At 47.0% G+C, this 21573-nt stretch overlaps 1 protein-coding gene across 2 annotated transcripts in view; it reads left to right on the top strand.

Moving 5' to 3' along the window:
* Positions 1 to 21573, top strand: part of EPHB1 (EPH receptor B1) — a 423264-nt gene that overhangs the window by 277594 nt on the left and 124097 nt on the right. For both annotated transcript variants that reach the window (XM_046646736.1, XM_046646744.1), the window contains exon 4: positions 6855 to 7010. In XM_046646736.1, the coding sequence (XP_046502692.1) occupies positions 6855 to 7010 (156 nt within the window). The remainder of the gene's footprint in view (positions 1 to 6854; positions 7011 to 21573) is intronic.

The following is a 21573-nucleotide window of genomic DNA, read 5'->3' on the forward strand; positions in this document are numbered from 1 at the left end:
CATCCACAGTTTGTGTGGAAGTGCCCATCACCTCATGCCCTCTAATATTGAGATCACATTATTATTATTGTTTTTGTTATTATTACTATTATTATTATTTTGCTGAGGAAGATGACCCCTGAGCTAACAGCTGTGCTAGTCTTCCTCTATTTTGTGTGTGAGTCACTGCCACAGCATGGCCACCAACAAGTGGTATAGGTCCGTACCTGGGAACTGAACCCCGGGCCGCTGAAGCAGAGCATGCCAAACTTAAGATCTAGGCCACAGGGCCAACCCCTGTTATTATTATTTTTTATCACAGCTTTTATCTTTGGGGTCTTATCACAGCCAGCCTCCAGTGAATGTTCAGTTCAACCAGCCACAGAGTGCATATGCCCATGTGTAAGCCTTATGCTAAGCAGTAGGGAGAGGGAAATGCAAAGACGACAAGACCTAGCATCAGCCTTCAGAGATCTTTCAAACTAGTACAGTAATTGGATGGATGGATGCGTGTGTACCTGGGAACTACTTCTCTGCTATCAGTCTTCTCAACATCTTGCCATGAATATAAGGGGAAATGGAAGTATTCACAGGCCCTGGGTCCCAACGAGATGTCCTTGGTTGTTCAAGGAGACTCATTGCTGGGAAGAGCAAAGACTACTGGTGAGAGTAGACAAGCATCCCAGCAGAGGGGCCAGTGCCACCTCTTTCCAGGGAGCTTCATGCCTGGAGTTCCAGAGTTGGGAACCCATGGTGTCAGCTACCAATACTCTGAAGGTGATGGAGACATTTGGCCACAGGAGTGTCTCTAGATATCAGGCCCAACCTGGGGTCACAAGACCCAAGGGAAGAGCTGTCCAGAGCTGTGTGCATGTCCTTCAGGAGCCTCTTGCCTGCCTACACTGCCACCACAATGCCCACCCCAGATTTCTCAGCCGCTGCAGAGAGAAACTCTTCTGCCTCTCTTTCACAGTGGGAGCAAAGTGTGGAGATGAAGGGGAGGTTTTAGGAGTAAGGAGCTCAGGGCTATGACCCTCTTTCTTCCTGGTCAGGAGCACGTGCCTTGTCCCTCTCACTGTGGCCCGGTGAGTGAGGCATGCAGACCTCCCAAGCCAGCTGCTGAGCTGCACCTGCCTTGAGAAAAAGGCACCCGGTTCTTAAGCAGGGGATGAATATTCATTGGCATGAACCTTTGCAAACTCATTTGGGGAAAAAAAATTAGATCAAGAGAAGTAATCAGATTATTAAAAAGAAAGAGTGAGGACAGAAGGCAGCGGTGGAGGGAAGAATCACATTTAAAATGCAAGGAGAGGTTTCCTTCCTGCTGAGTAGCTGTGACCCCCTGGACCATGCACCAGGAATAGTTAAGCTCTCCCACATTTCTGCTGCATGAAAATGTTGTTTTCTGAGGCCTCGGTTGAGGGGGGATGGGCAGAGGCAATGTGCCCCTTCCACATACGAAAATTATAAAATAATGTTTCGAGGTTTTCACTTTATCTTCCTTGGATATCAGAAAAATTGAGAGAGCTAAAGAGGCTCTGGTGAGTGCTGAGTGACAGGTTAAAGGGCTCCAATAAAGATTAGATGGTCCACTATCTCCTGAGGAAATTGCATAAAAGTGGTTATTCCTTCTTGCTTCTATTAATTTCCTCTTCCTGGCTGCTTGGAAATGCTTCATAACCTGATGCTGCAGATGGAGATGAGAGGCGCTTTCCATTATCTCAATCACTGCACTGTTTATGAGACACTTAATCTGTTTCTTTATAAAGTAATAGTACTGTAGGTGATGGATTTAGTGTCACTGGAAGTCTGCATGCAGGGACGGGAGTGGTGGGGGGGAGCTGGCGGTCTTGAGAGCATTGTAAGCACAGGGAATTTGTTACATCTTGGAGCCTCTAGGAAGTTGGGTGGGCGTTTCAAGGTGACCTTCTGGATATCAGCTAGAGGTCACGTGTACAAGTCCCTTATTGCTTGAAGGATGAGGGAAACGCAGTGTATTTTGCCTGGGGAATGGATAATATACTTATGCAGAGGGACCTGGTACTCAGATCTTGTCTCTTCCTCTCTGCCTAAGTTGGGGGCAGGGAAACAGGTGTGTGTATGGGGCGGGCGGGGGGGGGGGGGGGCGGGCGTGCCACCCCAAGGCCCCGTTTATCACCTGTCTGAACTGTGATCTCTTGCAATGGAAGGAAGTAAACCCCCTTTTCTTAAGGAAACAAAGCAATCTGGGCTACACCGGTGTCAGAAACAAACGTTCAGCGCTCCGAGTTACAGGTGTCCTACTGACAAGGGTCTTGTGTGAATCCCCAGCAAGGTGCACGTGGCTCTTCTTTCCCACCCACCTCCTGGGATCATAATGAAACCCTCCCAGCGGCTGAGATGGGGCTGGGCACTGTCTGATCTAATTTCCCTTCCAACCTCTCCTGTTCTTCCACCTCTTCCCTTGTTGCTTTGTCTTTGCCTCCCCTGAATCTCGCCTCTTAGTCTCCGCAAGAAAACATTTCTTGTGGTTCTCATCTCATAATGACAGATCCCCAAAATGATGTCCACCCTGCCTCACCAGTCCCCTCTGTGCACACACAAGCAGAGTGCAAATGGCGCTGTACGGGAATCAGTATTCAAGGTCTGCCTCTCCCAGCAGGAAGAGTGCTTCCCAAAGTCTGCTGCCCCCATCCCCTGCGCGCTGCTCTGTTCCTCTAGCAAGGTGCCTCGCTCGCGGCAGATCTCCTATAAACATTTGTTGAATCAGGAGCTCATAACTGTGGTGATAATATTGACCGTAATTTTATATTAAGAGAAAGACAATCTCTGAGTTTTGAAATGATATTAAAGCAAAGAACTATGTTATCCACCTCAAAACTGCTTGAAAGTGAGGTTATGTGCTTGGTTAGGCTTTCACATTACTTAATTATTATTTTTTGAAACTGTGGAGCCTTTCAGCAGGTGTGTGGTCTCCAGGCTGCCAGAGTCCCCACCACTCTCCACTGCTGTTACTTCCAGTGCTTTCTGTACTCAGGGGGCTTATCTGGGCAGAGGCCATCTGCCTTTGCTTCCCTTGGCCTAAATATTCTTTGTTAGAATCTACCCAGAAGCTCCATGTAGCTCCTCTAATTAAAGCTGCTTTTTGTCAAGGGGCAGCATAATTTTCTTACTTATTTTTCTATGTTGAATTTCCGGTTAAATAACAATGCTATTAACTTCCATTTCTTATTAGTGGTGTCTGATACAAGATGAGTTAAAAGCACTTTATGGACTAGCCAGGCACTTTAACAATTTTTTAAAGCATTAATTCTATGAGAAAATATAGCACAAGTGTGCTTACAAGTTACAATCTAAAAATCTAATGAATGAGCCTAGGAATGCTGCTTCTTTGTAAATCAGGGAATGTCCAGACAGAGATTTTATTAAAATATTATCTTATGAAATCTGAATATTAGGGGGATTCACCCATTTTTCAATTATAGGTAAAATATATTTTACAGATATAATTATTCACCCATTATACAAACAAGAATAATAGGCGCAGAAGCGGATTCTTCCATTTGGTTCTAGGATTTATTTGCACACTTTGGGACTCCAAACTTATATTCTGACCTTGAATTCTAAAAGTTCCTGCAAAGAAAACTTATTTTTCAAAATAAAGTGGGTAAGGGGCTGGCTCAGTGGCATAGTGGTTAAGTCTGCATGCTATACTCCGTGGCCTGGGGTTCATGGGTTCAGATCCCAGGTGCAGACCCACACACCGCTCATCAAGCCATGCTGTGGTGGCATCCCACATACAAAATAGAGGAAGATTGCCACAGACGTTAGTTCAGTGACAATCTTCCTCAAGCAAAAAGAGGAAGATTAGCAACAGATGTTGGCTCAGGGCCTATCTTCCTCACCAAAAAAAAAAAGAGAGAGAGAGTGGGTAAGCAGAGGTAGAGAGGAATTAGCATTGTTCAACACTTTTTAACACTAGGTACCGTTTCATATTTGAGTTTATTAAATTATGATGACCTGTGGGATTTGTTGTGGGAAGTGTGTTTCTTTTTTATAGATCCTTTGTACAGAGGAGCAAGTTGAGGCTCTGAGGGATTACATAACTTGCCACTGGTCACCAGCCAGGAACCAGCAGAGCCCGGATGTGGACCCAGGACTGTCTGATAACTGTCCAGGCCTCAATGCCCCGGGGGGAATAGAGTCACACCCCCTCTCAGGACCTCTCTTCCCAACCTTTCTCTGAACGTCTCTCCCTGAAGTCTGCTCTCCTGCATTTCCTCCCTTGTGGCTGACTTAGAGTCTCGAGGCTTCAGGACACCCAGTTCTGCCTTCTTCCATCAGAAATCTCAGAGGAAGTCACTTTCTAAATCTCTCTGCCACTTGTGGATATCAGGATGATTGTTTATGCTGTTAACTTATTAAATGTAAAGCAAGGAGCTTTTAAGTGCTGGAAAGAAAGTAAAATGCCTTGTTCCTGTTAGACTGGTGCATTAAGAAAATTACAGTGTGGCCGGGACCCAATGAATGCATGAGAGTCGCCACTGCACCCTCCCCAGCTTTCCAGGGAAAGAGCTTTGCTGTGTTTGACAGCACAGGCCTGGGTTCTCTGTTCTTCAGCTCCAGAGCTGAATGGGGCCAAGCAATTCTGGGTGATTTGCAGTGGAAAGGGCCAAGTGCTTCTCACAGAAGATAAGGAAGAGATATGGAAAGAAGAAAGGGAAAGAGGAGAAAGAAATAGAGGGAGACACTTCACTGAGTGGGCTCGGAAGGTAGACCAGTGAGCCATGTTCTGGGATACCTTGGTTGTGCCATTCAGGGTTTTCCTTTTGATGTTTATTTGTTGAGTCTTTAGCAAAGATTTAAATTTTTTTTTCTTTCTACTGAGAAGTTTCTTTTGAATGTGCTGACATGGGTCAGCAAGTGGCCCATTTTTACATGGGTTACAACAGAAATTTTTAAGAACATTATTGGAGCGTCTAGACAAGGTTTATCCCAGTGGGTTCTATGAAACTTGAATCCAAGGGGATGCTCTACAAAATAGGGCTTCATGGTGAGAAAATGTAGCATTCTATATCCCATTTTTGGAAGTTCTGAGAAATTCTGTAATAAAAATGAGATGAACTTCTTAAAATCACGTGTTCAAAATATCTGGCCACAGAACAGATGCTAACAACTCAAAGATCATGAACTCGATGGAACTCTCTTGGGTTATGCTATTCCAGAACATTTCATTTCAGAAATTACCTCCCATCCAAGATGAGCTCCTGCTCCAGGGCACTTCCAGAGTAACTGAAACTCTATATCTCACTTCAAGTGAGCAAAGGAGTGAGGAAAATTTCCCAGCATAGGAAATAGTCCTGCTTTCTTATCTTAGCACCATGGATATTTTTCAAACAGTTTATGTGTATATCATCACTATCGTTTCTCCCACTGTGTCATTCCAGGCAACTTTTTTAACCTCTCCATGTCCCAATTTCCTCATTAGCAAAATGGAGATAATAATAGCTACCCCATAGAGTAATGCATGGAAAGCACTTAACAGGAATGTTAACAGATGGTGGCTACTGATATTATGAAAGAATACTCTGCACTTTCCAGGAGGGACCAATATATTTGGGAAGATGAACTTCGTGTAAGTAGAAGCCATTATAATGGTACTTCTCTTACAGTGATGATCACGTTGTATTGTAATTGTGTGACTACACTGGATCAAGAGCTCCTTGATGACTGGCTCTGTTCTCTAAACTCCCTGGATCAGGTTATCAGAAGGGTCACAGTAAATGTCTATGAATGACTGAGTGAAGTATATAAGAAAGCCATGCAGTTGACCATGCAGTAAGTTTTATCCAGTCTCAAAGGAGGATGAGCCAGAACAGGTTTCATGGGGAGAGGAAGAGTCAGGAGCTGAGATGGTGAGAAAGGGCCTCCAGGAAGTAGGTCAGGCAGAAGCAATATTTTGACGAATCAGCAGAGAGGAGACCAGATGTCTGGAGTAGATGGTCTGTACAGATGAGGCATGGTGAAAGCCTGACGGCTGGCTTAGAGTGACTTCTCCATTCATGGCTCTTCACAGGCTGACCACATAGGGAACTAAGAAAAAGTGCCCTATATCTGAGGGCACCTCTAATGAGCATCAGGCTGTACCAGGTGTTCCCAACCTTCCCCACTGTCATGTACATGATAGATGACACCAAGTGTATGACATGTTCCCTGGTGCACTGCCTGCAAAGCCATTATTTTTTCCCCCCCACCTCCCAAAGTATTTCAAAATGCAATTAAGGGAGAATGATGTTGTTAAGCCAGTAACCTTGAAATCACTTTAATTTCTTTTTAAAGAATCACTCATGAATTTCACTCCTTTACCATCCTTCATAACAAGTGCTTGTTAACACTGCTCGCAGTGTCCCTCACATGTGTTGCACATGGCATTTAAGAACCATGGGTCCAGTGCTCTGTCAACCTGGACCCCTTGCCATCTGAGAACATTAGGTGAAATTCCTTCAGTGAGTGACTCACGGTAAGGCCCTGTCTGTTAACCAGGTGGAATAGGGAGGGAATAACCATTTATAGAGCACTTATCTCCCAGACACTGAGCTACACATTAGATTCATTTTCTCAATTAAATCTCTCGACACACCTGAAAGGGAAGAGTCATTATTCATATGTTCAAGTGAGAAAGGCCAATGGTACCAGGAAGGTATGTTTCACTAAGGATGTTTGAAGAATTGGAAGTGTTAAATAGGGGTCTCCTCAATCTAAAATGCTCACTTTGTGCAACAGAGTATCTCAGTTTCCATTTTTGGGCGGGCAGACTCTTTCGTTTTCTAGATCCAGGGAAGGGCCTCTGACTACTGCTCTTCCATTAATACTCAGATGGTCTCTTTGTGTTCCAGCCTGCCCTGCAGGGATGTTCAAGGCCAACCAGGAAGCTGAGGGCTGCTCCCACTGCCCCTCCAACAGCCGATCCCCTTCAGAGGCTTCTCCCATCTGCACCTGCCGGACTGGCTATTACCGAGCGGATTTTGACCCTCCGGAAGTGGCATGCACTAGTAAGTGTCTAGTAAGGGTCTGGGCTGGGGAGTTTGGTTCCTTGACAGTGCAAGTGATGGGTCTGGGGCAGGAGAGACATCATTCTCCGACTGTAGTACAAAGCAGAAATGCTGGCTGTGGTGCTGAAATGGACAGCTCCTGTGCTGGGCATGCAGGGCCCCTCTCTCTGCTTAGTAGCACAGGGTCAAGATTGTGTTCTTTCTTACTCCCTCCTCCCAGATAGGAGAGTCTTCCTCACCAAAGCAAGAGAATGTCTTCCCGCTAGATGGTAAAAATGCCAACCTGGAAAGTTCATTGAGTGCAAAATCAAGATTCACTAGGATATTGCAGCAATTCATAGTAACTTCCAGTCACCTCCTCCAAGAAGCTCCCTTGGTCGTGACAGCTGAGAATATCTTCTCTCTTCGCTGAGCTTCCTGTATCTCTGTGACCAGGCTTTCATCAGACTTTCATAATTTTATTAATTGCCCAGTTATTCTGTACTTGCCTTCTCAGTTACCACCTGAAGGTCCTTGTGTGCCAGGACCAGGTATTCATCTCCCTGTGTCTCTTCCAGTCCTCAGTATGGTACAGCATCTGTGCCCCTGCCAAATGACAAGACCAGGAGCCTGGCTACAGCGAGCATCTTTGAGGCAGAAATTCTAGGGGCTCCATCACTCTCCCATTCTCTGCTGGAAAGGGAAGGGGAGTCATCCTGCCAAAAGTGGAGGTGGGAGGGTGGGAACTCCACTCCCAGGGTAGGATGGGGAAGGGGAGAATTTCCTCCCAGTCTTTTCCTGCATAATCATGGGGCTGCCCTCCCTGCACAGCACTTTAGAGAACTTGCTCCTACTCCCCTAAGGGTTGCAGCCCTGAAACAGGGATGATTTCTCTTTTCAATATTCCCTCTGTATTTGGAATTCAATGCTCCAGGTCAGCCTCCCATTATAGTAGAGCTTTCTTCTGCATTGGATGCCGTTTCCTGACTCCCTGTGAGCAGGGACCTTCCCTTCACCTCCTTGGACCAAATCCCTTCCTCCCACCCCCAGGATGGAAGGGTACAGAGGGAACGTTTCATCCAGACTTGCAGTTTGATGGACAGAAAAAAATGACTGACCTCTGAGTAGAAGAATTTCTTAATTCTGGCCTTGCAATGTCTGTAACCTTTGCTGAGTAAAGAAGAGAAATGAAAGTGTCTTCTAGATCAAGGTCCTGAGGTCAATCAATGCTTATAGATCTGAACTGAGGAAAAGCTCGTCCTCTTGTAAACTGATTTTCCCCAGACCTCCCTCTCTGGTGGGCTGATATGAACAGAAATGATTCCATTTTTGCAGACTAACATCCCTATCTTTCTGTTGTGGTATCTCCTCTACTGATTGCTGAGGTTCCCCTGTGGGTCTCCGTGAGCCTGAGAAACATTGTTTAATGCACTTGTTTAGAAGCCACTTAAGGCTGAAGCACTGCTGCTTGGATGTCCAGACCAAGGACTAGTCTCCATGAGTGCCAGAGCATATGCAGGGTCTCACAGCTTCCCTCCTGAAAACATCCCCGCACCCCCCCCCCCCCCACTTCTGCTCATGAGCCCTTTCTCACTGCCAGCCTCCCTCTGCAGGTCAACTCATGCAAATAGAAGTTGAGGCCTCTCCACTTCTCACTTCAGCAGACACTCCCTGTAAATCCTTCCAGCCCCTGGATAAGGTCACCTATAGGGAAGGTAGACCAATGACAAAGTGCTCAGAATGCTGATATGGGGCATTTCTCCCATCTATCTCTCCAGGCTTATCTTCCAACCATCTGACCTGATGTGCTTGAACCAACAGGACTGATCCCTGGAATAAACAGGAACATCCAAGGCCTCCAGTTTGCACATGGTAGACCCTCTCTCCACTCTGCCTGCCTAGATCCTGAGTCCACCTCAGTAAAACCAGACCTCACACGTTTTCCTCTCTTGTCTCTGGGCCAGCTGGCCCTGGGGTTAGACACTCCTTCCTCACTCACTGTGGTCCCACCATGATCTCCCCACCTTGCCCAGAGTAAATCTAGATGTGCCTGTGTGTGTTACCACCCTGTACGTAACCCTGTGCTCTTACGTCCCCAGACACAGAGTGCCAGGATCAGACTAGAAATCAGTAAATTAAAGCCACACTCGTCTGTGCTGGTCAGGCTTGAGAGCAGCTCATGGATGCCTCGGGCAGCCCCCACCTCAGTGAGCACTTGGTGAGGGGACCCAGAGGCCTGGCTGGGCAGCAGCACAATGCTAGGCAAAACAAGTGTAAATAAACCTATTATTTTATTGAGTCTCATTATATATTTGATTTATTGTGTGCCAGGGAAGTACTGTATGAAAAAGTCAATTTGTTGGCTTTTATAATCTCATTAGGGTTTCCTTTTAAAGCATTCTAATTGGAGGTGCCATCTGTTCTCTTAAAAAGGCATCGCACATCCCCACAGTAAATAATTTTTCAGATACAAGGAGCATATCTGGAGCTGTGGAGGCTAGGCACAGCCCCATACCATGGTCTTGAGGGCCCCAACTGATTCTGTAGGTGTAGGAAGGCAGGTGAGCACAGGCCCAGCCCAGCCTGAGAGAAGGTGGTTGGGGCTGAGAGGGCACAGGAGCATGTCACTTTGCAGATGCAGTCCTCCATCCATCCAGTCAGGAAACAATTATGGCCCAGTGGGTCACTGGGAGGACCCAGGCAAATGGGAGCTGTCTTTCTAAACTGTACAGGACAGTGGGCATCTACTGTGTCCTGTGGGCATGGGGGAAAGGGGACAGTGTCAGGAGTGTCCAAGAGCCCAGGTCTTAAAGTCTGGAAGGGTCTCAGGTTTGGCCTATTACCATCATCTTCAAATGAAGTTAAGTCAACAGTCACACTCATTCACTGACAGTATTGAAAATTTTATAATCTTACGATTTAAAGGATACTCTTTTACAAGGCTAAAATACCTATAATACACTAAAACTTAATATTTTTAATGAATCCAGTTAATCTCTTGGGACCAAGGCATATATATATTCATTGTATTTTTATAGTGTTAAGCATGTTAATTTATTCCAAATTAATCTAAACATTTAGAATGCCTGACAACTTTTATAGCCCCATGTAGGCTCTTGTTCATTTTCTTTTTAATCTCCTGGGAGAGCCTGGGATCCCCTTGATGTCTGGGAGGTCCTGGCAGCCCTGTGTGTCCAGCCTTGTTCTTGACAAGGTTCGTGGACTCCACAGGGGTTTGGGGGCACCCCAGGTCAGTGTCGAAAGGGCTGGTGGGGCTCCAAGTGAAGGCAGAGGGGGCATAGTGAACTCTGTGTCTGAGTGTGATGATGGTATTGTTGCAGGTCTGTGGGCACCCAGCTCCCTTCTTCCTTCTTCATCCTCCTTGTACCTCTGCCAGACCTGGAGTTCTGGATCTGCTCATAAATATCTGGCTGGTGCCCCCTTGCCCAGCTGTGGCCCGATACCTGCTCATATCCAGGAAGAGGCGTTGTCCCCCTACAGGCTCTGGAAGGAGGAAAAAGAAGACTGAGGGCCAGTGTAAGGGTTTAGGGTGCATGCTGAAGCATGTCAGGGCTGCCCTCAAAGACAGAGGGACGACCTAAGCCATGGAGGCGATGAGGTGGGAGCTGGGGGATAACTAGAGGCAGGTTACAGGTGACCCCCACCTTTTCCTGCTAATAAAACCCTCTGAATGAAGGACAGTGGGGACCACCCCTTAATGAGGAGTTACCAAAGGGCCCCTGGCAGCAGGGGGAAAGGGTAGAGGTCAAAGGGAAGGTGAAACCCCACTAGCCAGGAGGGTTGTGAAGGTTGTAGGCTGAGGAGCCAGCTCTGAGCTTCGGGCTTCCTGATGAGGAAGTTGCCACCTTCTGCCTCCTGCTGCCCCGCTGCGCCACCGCCCAGAGGCCCTGAGGCTCCCCGGGGAGTCCCGGCATCCCCAAACGGCCCCAATCTTGAGTGAGTCTGGGAAAGTTTATTGAATCATCAATTGCACGTAGCGGTTGGAAGACGGGCTTCAGCACTTCATAGACAAAAGTCCAAAAGTCTGAATCTGGACTCTGTCTCTCGCCTTCTCTGTGACTTTGGGCTCATTTCTTAACTTTCTTGCATTCTGTCACTTTATTCTCACAACCTCATAATGATGTCTGCCTTTCTGGGTTGTTACAAGGATTAAGCAAAATAGTATTATGGAGTCTTTGGCACAGTGCCTGGTTCATAGTAAACTCTCCATCAATGTTAGAACTTGCTTTGCTTACATCCCTGGAAAGTGTGAAGATTGCAGCCGATATGGAAGCTTCTGGCATGATAGGATGTTGGAGATCTAAAAATAAAAGTGACATCCTCAGGAGGAGTCCAGGTTGACGCTGCCCCTGAGCGTTGCAGCAGCATCTGTTGTGTGGCCCCAGACCACACAGTCACCTTGGCCTGGAGATCCTGAGGAGAACAAATAAGAAGGTGATGGCCACTGTGGCTGGATGTGCCGTGGGAGAAGGAGGGAGGTGCAGACTGAGCATTTGAGAACTGCAGATGCCACCAAGCCCTCTCGCCCAGGCCTGAGACGGCCTGAGCAGCTGGGCAGGAGCAGTGGGCAACAAGACTGGCTTTCAGTTCTCAGGGAGCAGGGGCTCAGTGACTCCCCAGGGTCAGACACACTTCTTTCCACAGGAGGGTCCAATGGCACAGGAAGCGTGACAGGGTCAGCTGGAGAGAGGGAGCCGCCAGGAAAGCACGAGGAAGTGCACGGCCGTGTGAAGTCAAGCCCCAAAGGCACGTCTTCAGTTTTAAATAATTCCTAGTTTACTGAAGGAGGAAATGAAAAGGAGGAATTTATGAAGCAGGTGAAAATAGATAATTATGCCTTATAAAATTGCTGTCTGTGAAAAACTATGCAGAAGGACTGGTGTAAAAATAATTACCTTGTTACATTTCTGACCACAAAAACCCTTTTTTTGTCACCCACATGGGAGAAACTTTGATGGATCACAGAGACAAGCCCGTGCTTATCTTGTGTCTGTATTTCTTCTTCAAATGCAATGGGTTTCCCTCTGCAGTTTTGATCATAGAAACAGAATGAAGAAGGGGCTCCAGAGGTCATCGTCTTGTCCCCTGAGCCCTCCTGCTGTCCCCTCACATGAGGGGGCACAATGCTGGCCAGCTCTCTGGGGCCCCCCAGAGATCACCTCTGACCTCCCTCCTGACTCACACAGAGAGGCTGGGAAGCTGAGCCGCAAGGCCAGGGCTCCAGGTGTGGTTCTCTATTGGGTGTGACCTGGGGCATGTGACAGCCTCTATGGGCAGGAGCTTCTCATAGGCAGAGCTGGACATGATGGCAGTTAAATCAGGAGGTTATAAGAATCAAATGATAGAATGTCAGTGAAGGACGAAACTTCAGGTCTGCCTCCAACGCCACTACCTCACACAGAGTGGGAGCTACAATCTGGTAGCTCTTAGGAGGATGTTGCGGGTTATCGAGGATGATGGTGACTCGCTCTTACTCTCCCTCCTGACTCTGCCTCCCACAGAGGAGGATAGGAATCTACTCTTGCCTCTCCCATCTCTGCATACTCCAATTTCTCTCCTTTAAGCTCACATTTCATCCTTTAAGGGACTGGCAGCTCTTCCCTTCTTTCATCCCAGGGCAGCAAGGTGGCCCCTGTGATGCAGGGGTCCTGCTCCTTGGATGGACTGCCCAGGAGTGTGGCATCACCCAGACCCTGGTCTTCCCAGGCAGGCTGTGTGGAATGGAGAAGAGGGCAGCAGGGCCCAGACGGATGACAGGAAAAGAAGGAAGTCCTCTGCGGCCAGGCCTGAGGGCCTCTGGGGCATTGTGAGAAGTCTGTTAGAACATCAGCTCATCAGCCTTCTCCCACCCATTTTGGACACAGGCCCTGCTGGGTCATGCTCAACAAGGTCGCCAGTGGTGGGTTTTTTCTTTACAGCAGTGATTTTTAAATGCAGTCCCTGAACAAGCAGCCTCAACATCACCTGGGAACTTGGAAATATGGATTCTCAGCCCCTCCCTAGACCTACTGCATGAGAGACTCTGGGGGCAGGGGGTGGGGATGGGGAGGTAGCGACCTGAGTTTTAACAAGCCCTTCAGGAGATTCTGAAGCCGCTGAAGTTTGAGAACTTTGCTTTGGAATTAGGTCATGTTTCTCTGTCCTCTGGTTTATGACTCCTGGGGAGAAAGGCCATCGAGTGAATTCCTGCAGACTGGAACCACAGGGCCTGCCTTCCCCATCCAGGTGCTGTGTGCTAGGCTGAAGGGAGAGAGAGAGATTGAAAGCCTGTGAAGACCCGCCTGGGGAAGAAGAGGGGGTGTGTGTGGTGTGAGTGTCATCTGTGTTTGAGTGTTTCAAGGGAGGGTCTCATTTGTTCTTAGAAAAATCCCACTTGCTCTGGCTCAGTTTCCAGTTCATTCTGACTCTTGGGTGGTTGGAGCATTGTGGAGACTTCCAATGTACAGCATTAGCTGGGGCTGGGAGCAGTGATGGGGGAGAGAAGGGCGTGGAGATCAGGGGACACGACCTGACCTGGCTGGAGCACAACCTGACCAGGGAGGGCTGAGGGAGAAACTGAGGCAGAAGCAAAGTGATTGGTGGGGATCACCTGAGCTCAGATGGAGGAGCAGGTGGGCAGGGAATATAAATGGGTGATGAGCCTCACCCTTCAGATGGTCCTCCTCCACCCCACTTAGCAGGAAATAGGCCAAGAGGAACCCTCTGTGGCCGCCACTGCAGGGAGGGGCCCCTCAGGCCAATAGGACCCTCCTGTTCCACTGGGACAGGAGTCCAGTATTATAAATTGAGGACTGCTTGCTCCTCTACATGTCTACACTTTGGGGATGCGCTTAAATACTCTTCAGAAGTAGATCTTTTCACAACTGTTTACCTCTGTTAATCTACCAGTTGCATCATATTAAAAGAGGGCTGCTTTGTTCAAGCTTAGCTCAACCTGTCGCTGACCAGGGCTGCAGTAAATGATACACCCAGTGTCCCAATCTAGAGATGAAGAGCTGCTTAATTTTACCCTGACCTGTGAACCTTGTCCCACATAAAAGTCTGTCATTTGTGTTTTTGAGGGAGAGGTAGCCTGTGTTTTCCTTGAGGTGAAATTCAGGGAAACTGTTTCCCTGAGCCTGGATTTGGAGAGTTTATACACCTGGATGCAGAACTGAGGGAGTGTGACTACGAGCTGAAAGCTATTTATTAACTGTCACCGCTGTTTCAAGAAGGGTCGGCATTGCCCGTGTAAACACGCTTTCACAGTTCTATAATCGACAATTTCTTTTCACAGTTCTTTGACCCAAATGGGTCTAACCCTTCTGAGGCATCATACAGCGCAGCGTTTTAAGCTCCTGGCCAGGCACAGGCGCTGACGTTTGTATCTCAGCATTTCGTGGGTTGTGAGAGCATTGGGAGTCAGAGGGTATTAGCATTCAGAGCAGCCTCCTTGGTCCTAACACCCAAACTCCTCCCCCATGTCAGCCTTGCCTCTCTGACACCCCTGAGAGGTGGTCATTCCTCTGCTATTTTTCTGAACATTTGTGATGACAGACAGCTGATATATTTTGCAGGGTGGCTCCATTCCATTGCCAGGCAACCATCCTCCATCACTGTGGGAGGGATCTTCTGAACTTTGGGTTGGGCCCTGCCTTCCTCTCCTCCTTGCCATTGGTCCGCCATTGAGGACCAATGTTCTGCAGGCCAGTGGTTCCAGTGTTTAAGGACAACATTCTCATCCTTCCTTAGTCACCTACTTTAGGTTAAACATCTGTGATTTATTTCCCAAAGCACATGATTTCTTGAACCCCGTTGTCCTGGCTGGCCTTTTCTGAATCTTTCACATTTATCAATAAAACTCTCAAATTATGCAGCCAGAATGCAATATGTGACCCTCACCCCAGAGCGGGGTCAGTGGAAACGTGATGGATTTTCTGCTGTGACTGGATCCTGTGAATTGCTCACTGTGGTGCAGCCCTGACACTGTGGGCTCCTACCAGACTAATTGGCCACTAAACCTCCATTGGTTTTGTTTGTTCCTTCAGGAAATGCTGCCCATTTGGGTCTCTCCTTTTGTGTACTTATAAATGTGACTTCAGAAACTTTGCCTTATGGATTTAGACACAGTGCTCTTTCAAGTATAGATCATTTTGAATACTAATTTTTATCTTTCAAATGAGAAGTATTAGTGTGAGTTGTTGGGAGTGTGGCTCTAGTGTCTGTGCCTGGGTTCAAGTCCTGCTCTGCCACTTGCCAGCTGTGTGGCATGGGGCAACTGAGATGGCTTCTCTGTGTCTCCATTTCCTCATCCATAAAATGGGAAGAGTGCTGCTGTCTGCCTCACCGTGTGGTCAAGGGTATTAAGTGTAGTAACCCTACTTAGAGCAGTATTCGGCACACAGGAAGCATTCAGTGAAAGTAAGTTATTTTATTGTATTACTATTATTGGAGTTGCCTACCCTGCTTTGATGTTATTTTCAAAGCAGCTAAAACCCAAGCCCTGGCATTATCATTTAGCTCACACTTCTTCCTTTGGTACACAAGTATCTGTGTACTTTTTCAGTTACTGTTGTTGAAATCTAGGTATGCTCTCTAAACTTTTTCTCTGCAGGCTCATAAACTTTTAGAAAAAGAAACAATGTCATTTGGCCTGACTTAGAGACACATGCTGGTTCTTGTCACTCTTTCTTTGAGGCTCACAAAGCACTGATTTACCTGTGAAGTTACAGAAGTAGGAGGGGATGGAGGTAAAATGTATTCATTTAATCTACTCTCTCCTCTATCTTGAAAATCAAAACAAAACTGTCCACCCCATGGCCTTAGGCCCCTCTCTTGTCATGAATGCCTCTTAGCAGTGGCAGGCAATGGCTCTGATGTCAGATTTGCAGGCTCTGGTCCCAGTGGGACTGGTCTGGGATGGATGCTGGAACTTGATGATGGCTGTAGCCCAGGGTTCTTGAATCTTCCCTGCTCCGTTTCTCTTCCTCAAAGGAGAAGCCATTTAGAAGTGAGTGGCTGTGCATCCTCTGTCCTCTGCCAGCATCTCACCTCATCCCCAGGAAGGAGGATGCCTTGCTTTGCACACTCTGAATAGTCTACCCTGGTTAGAGTTATTTAGGTGCAGGGCTCTCTCTGTCCACTGGACTGGAAGCTCTGTGACATGATAATCTGATCTTTTTTACTCCCTCTGTGACCTTACACAGCAGGTGCCCAACACAGTCAAGTGGTAAGAGCCCTGCTGTTGGGAACAGGTAGACCAGGGTTGACTCTTGGCTCCATCCTCCCATTGCGGTGTGGCCTTGGGTAAGTTACCTAAGCTCTCTGAATCTTTGTTTCTTTCCATAAAATGAGGATATTGTTTATTAGTGTGCCAATTGTGATGACATATGTAAAAGACCCAACTCAGTGTAGGACATAGTAAATCCTCAATAAGTTGTCTTTGTTTCGGTTGTTATGAATAAAGTTTAAGAGGTGAGTCTTGAATCATATCTAAATTGCACAGTTTAAAATAAGAACAAAAGAAAAGTGTCGGGGAAATGGGCATTTTAGAGCAAGTGCTCCTGGAGAGCCATCCTAGATTGGCTGAATTCTGACACCATCGTCCCCTGTCTCCACACCATCACAATGTGATCACAAATCCGTGTATCATCTGTGCAGACCCTCTTGTCCCTAGCATCTCACAGTTGGTCCCCGGATTAGACTAGGGTCCTGGTTCTCCTAGTCTCCCCTCTTCCATCCATATAACTCAGCATCAGATCCTGATCCAATTCTGATTCCAGAGGCCAAGCCCAAGTCCCATCATGGGGTCTGGGATGTATCTCACTGCTAGACCTCTGGCCATTGTCTGCTTTGCAGTCACCTTTCAAGGTCATCACTGCCAATCAGTCCTGGAACCCATATCGACTCATGGCATCCCCCTGTTACTGATCATTGACCCTGTCCAGGAGCCAGGTTCAGAATCCATCCTCAACTCCATTGCACTGGGTGGGATCCCTGGCTCCACCCCCTCTTTCATTCCCTGACCCTCCAGTTGCCATATTGGAAATCTGGTACCAGCCAACCCTCTCCCAAACCAGGACTGTCATCTTCCAGATTCCCTGGTTTGGTAACATTTGTAGATGCAGCAAGGAAGCTAGAGCTAGAGACCCACAAATCTCATTGATGGCTTCGCTTGGGTGTGACAAAGGCCAGGGGCCCCAGGTGTCTTTGACTGTCATCAGAGATTTAGAAGGAAGCCACTTTCAGCTTAGTGTAAGGATATATTCTGAACACTGTCCAAGAGAGCAAAAGTCACCTGACCAGTTAGTGATCACCCCGTAACTGGAAGTGTACAAAGGGGTGCTGGGGATGCTGCCAAGAGGGTTTCTGAAATGTGTGGGAAGTGGGGTGAAGCAGAGAGAAATGGGTCTCATAGTCAGTTTGGGCATGTCCCTGCTCTCTGAATTATGTGTGGCATAGGACCAGGACACCAGCATTTATTTTGAAACTGTGTTTCTGATCCTCTGAGAAACTTTCCACATGATTGCCTGGGAAGTACCCGGTCAGAGTCAGACACCTGAGAACTGTTATGATATGGGGCTGGCTGTGGGCTTAAAGGATGGACTCCCCAATGGGAGTCCCTCTGAGTGAAGGTCAGATTTTGTGCCCTTGCCCAGTGAAAGGGCTTGTGTGCAGGTCTCATGAGGGTAGCCGTGCCTGTGCCTGCACCCCCTGCACAGCACAGGAAGGCTGTGAACCACCAAGACCCAGGGGCAGAGGCCTCTTCTGAGCACACCTCCTGTGCTGTGTGTCATGGTGCTCCACCACACTGGCTCCAAGCCATTGGATCAGGAACGTAAGTGCATAGCAATAAGCCTAATGTAATAGCTGGCACTGATTAAGGTCTTACCATAAGTTAGGCTGTGCTAAGCCCCTGACATGGATTTTTCTCAATTAACTTCACAGAATATAATCTAGGTACTACTGTTATTCCCAATTTATAGATGAGAGAGCTGAGGCCCAGAAGGGCTAAGTGATCTGCCCCAAGCTCCCACATCTGTGAGTGGCCGGGCCCAGATTTCCACTCAGGCCTGCCAGGGTTCAGGGCTCTTTATCCTCAGTGCTAGGCTGCTTCCCTCAGGAAGGAGGATTGTTGCCTCTGAGGTGGCCTGGCACCAAAGTAACGTGATGTGTGATGGTGAAGGATGCGTTTCATCTGCTAAGACTTGTCAAGTGATCTCTGTGCAATGAACAGGGCACCAGCACTCTCGCCCATGTTATACCGTCCCCATGAGTGGGCATTTGGGCTAATCTAGTGTTTCACTAATACAAACAATACTGCCATGAAAATGTTCAGACACACCTTGGGGCCCATGCCATTGTATCTGTGGAGGAAATTCACCTAGAAACAGAATTGCTGGGTTGCCGGGCACATACACTCAGAAAGTCAATCAATATTATCAAAATGCTTTCCCAAAGGACTTAACCAATTGACACCCCTACTTGGATCTACAGCTTGCTTCCCCACATGCTGGCCCAACTGGATGTTCTCAAGACTTTTAGTTCTTTTCAGTTTGATTGACCTCCTTGTGTTCTTGATTAGTATTTCCTTGACTATAAGTGAGTATGTATTTTTCATCTTTATTGACCAATTTATTTTGTATTCTGGGAGTTGTCTGTTGATAACCCTTGCCCTTATTCTATTTTTAAAAATTGATTTCTAGATTCCCATTAATTATGTGTGACATCCTGCCCCCCAGCTCTTCACTTATTTTTAACTCTGTTTATGGATACATTTGTTTTTTGTCATATCCAGGTTTTTAATTTTTGAACTCAAACCTGACCGTATTTTTCTTTCTGGTTTTGGGAATTTGTGTTCTGGCTTTTTGCCTGGATTTGTGTATGTCCTTCTCACTCTAAGGGATGGAAACACTCACTTATATTTTCTTTTAACTCTTTAGATAATGTTTATGTTTAGCTCCTTCCTCAATCTAGAATTTATTTTTGTATAGGATGTGATATTGGTATTCTGACTTATCTGTTGTATCTTACTTGTCCCATCGGCTCCACCTGAATTGTCTACATGTCGGTGAGATGACCCTTTGACTTTAGCCTAAATGGCTCTACGTACTTCTCTTTATTCTTTCCCATTGACTGTTTTTTGTCTGTTCTGGCACCAGTTGTAAGCTGTTCTAAAGATGTTAGCTTTCTAGTATGTTCCAATAACTAGTAAACTATGTCTCTACATATTGTTCACTGTCAAAATGTCTTTCCCATTCTTAAACAATTTTTCTTCAAGATGAACTTTGAAATTAGCTTGGCACAACTCATTAAACAATACTGTTAAATCGTGGTTGGGGTTGCATCGACTCTATGGATTCCTTTGGAGAAGGCTGTCATCTTTACGATATACATCTCTCCATCCAGGAGCATGGCATTCAGTCCTTCTTTTGTGCCTTTCAGTAAAGTTTTATAGTTGTCTTCATATGGGCATTACACAGACCCTGAGAGATTTAACCTACGTGTTTTATGGGTTTTGCGGTTCTTGTGTATAGGTCCTTTTTCATTACATTTTCAAAGAGGTTATGATTATTGTTAACAGATGACATCCAATGGTGGGAGTAGAGGGCTTCCCATCCCTGGAGGAATCAAACAGAAGCTGGCCAACCCGGTAGGGACTATAGAGGTCTGTTGCCACTAGGGACACACCATGACCTCCAGTATTTCTTCCTATTCCAAGAATGGGTGTGTCTGTGAAGTGTCAGAATCAGGGCTTGATTTTGGATGAACTATAACTTTCTGGGAAGTATACTTACCTTTTTTGATTTCTCTTTTTGTTCTCTTGACCTTGAAGTGTTGTCTTTAGAACCTGGGCCTCTTCTGTATACCTGGAGAGAGGCAGCACATGTCTCCTTAAGAGCTGCATGAGACAGCTTCTGGAAGATTTCTTCTGTGTATTCCCAAGGAAAATGGAATGAATAATCCATGAATATTTAACCCGTATTCCAGCTGTTATCTAGATGCCATTCTGATATACAGCCTCTGAGAAAAGGATGGAGAATTATGACAAGTGGAAAGATTTCTGTCATCCAGGGAGAGGGCTCTTGGTCATTTCTGAAGAACTGTGGAGATGCAGGACTCCTTCATGGGTAGCACCCTCTCTCAGGGGTTAGTGGGGAGATAGGACTGCTGATTATGCAGTAGTCTTGAGGCCTCCCACCTGTCACCAACTTCTCTTCCTGCATGAACAAGGGGCTTATCCAATCTGGTCCAGATGGTTATCTTCTTTTAAAAGATACCTTGAAAGGTCTATGCCCTTCACTTGTCAGCATGTGGTATCTGAAAGTTCACAGTAGGCTGTGTGCTATGTGGGATTGGCCAGGCTCTGCTCTCTTGAGAGTGGTTTGAGGATCTGAGATGCTCCACCTGCAAGGCTTCCAGCATTTGTGTGAGCCTCATCCCTGATGGGCCTTGGTCCAGTGGCTGCCAACCAGCTCTCAAGATGCATAGCATCAGTTTGCTTGTTCTTGATTCCTGTCCTAGGTTCAATCTCCCCAGTCACACCTGCATGGAGAGAATTACCCACCTCTAGGCTGTGTGAGGACATACGAGATCAAATGGGTGATTTGGGATGGTTCCGGGTCTGAGTTTGCATTACTTGAAAATGAGATGCCAGAATAAGTTGCTCTGTGGGAGACCCTGCCCAAAGAGGGTGTATCCCATTGTTGTGCTCAAGACTGAAGTGTGTCCCAAAGTTCTTTGACTTCAAGAAGACCGTGACTGGCTTAGACTGTTGCCTGTGATGAAAGCAAGCACCTTTCACCTGCCCTGGCAGGGAGTGAGTGGCCTAGAGTACGAATCCGTCAACAGGAACACCTATGGCGATTCTTTCTCTGAGAGATTACCTGGGTCAGAGATGCCATGAGCAGGGCCTGGGAATGTACAACCTGCCCCAGTGTAGGGTAGGAGCTCTGTATACAGGTGTGGGAGATCCCACAGAAGAGGTCTGCTTGGGGCCTCAGGAGCCCTAGGCAGGAAGATATTCTTCCTGCCTCACAGGGCCTTCAGGTCAAATGTTCTGGATGGTGTCTTTTATTCATTGTACAGGTGTGCACCCTGTCACTCTTTCTCTTCTAGAAGGTGAAGAGATGGGCAGGGATTCCTGGGTAACTATACTAGACAGTCCTTTATGTAGAGTGCACTAAGGTACACTGAACACTTCAGTGCAAATTCTGCCATCTGATCCCCTCATGAATGTGAAGAGGGCAGTGTCCCCTCCAAGTCCCCATAGCACAGTGCCTGGCCCTCTCCAGCCCCAGGGGTGCATCTCCACCAGCCTTGTCAGTCAGTGATTGGTGTGGCTATCATGTGGGTACCCACCTCCCCTGCAGACCTTGAGCTCTTCAGGGTAGACGTCAGTGAACTTTTCATACCATAACCTCACATATAGGGCATAATGCAGAGTAGAGTTTCAGTAAACATGTATGGATTGACCAGTCAAGAATAATGAATGATGAGGCTCAGAGACTATAGGTGATCTGCCTAAGGTCATACTATGGCAAAGCTGGCACTCTGCCCCGGGTTTCTGTTTGTGAGTCCAGTG

Source organism: Equus quagga, chromosome 1, assembly GCF_021613505.1.
Source record: "Equus quagga isolate Etosha38 chromosome 1, UCLA_HA_Equagga_1.0, whole genome shotgun sequence".
Lineage (NCBI taxonomy): Eukaryota > Metazoa > Chordata > Mammalia > Perissodactyla > Equidae > Equus > Equus quagga.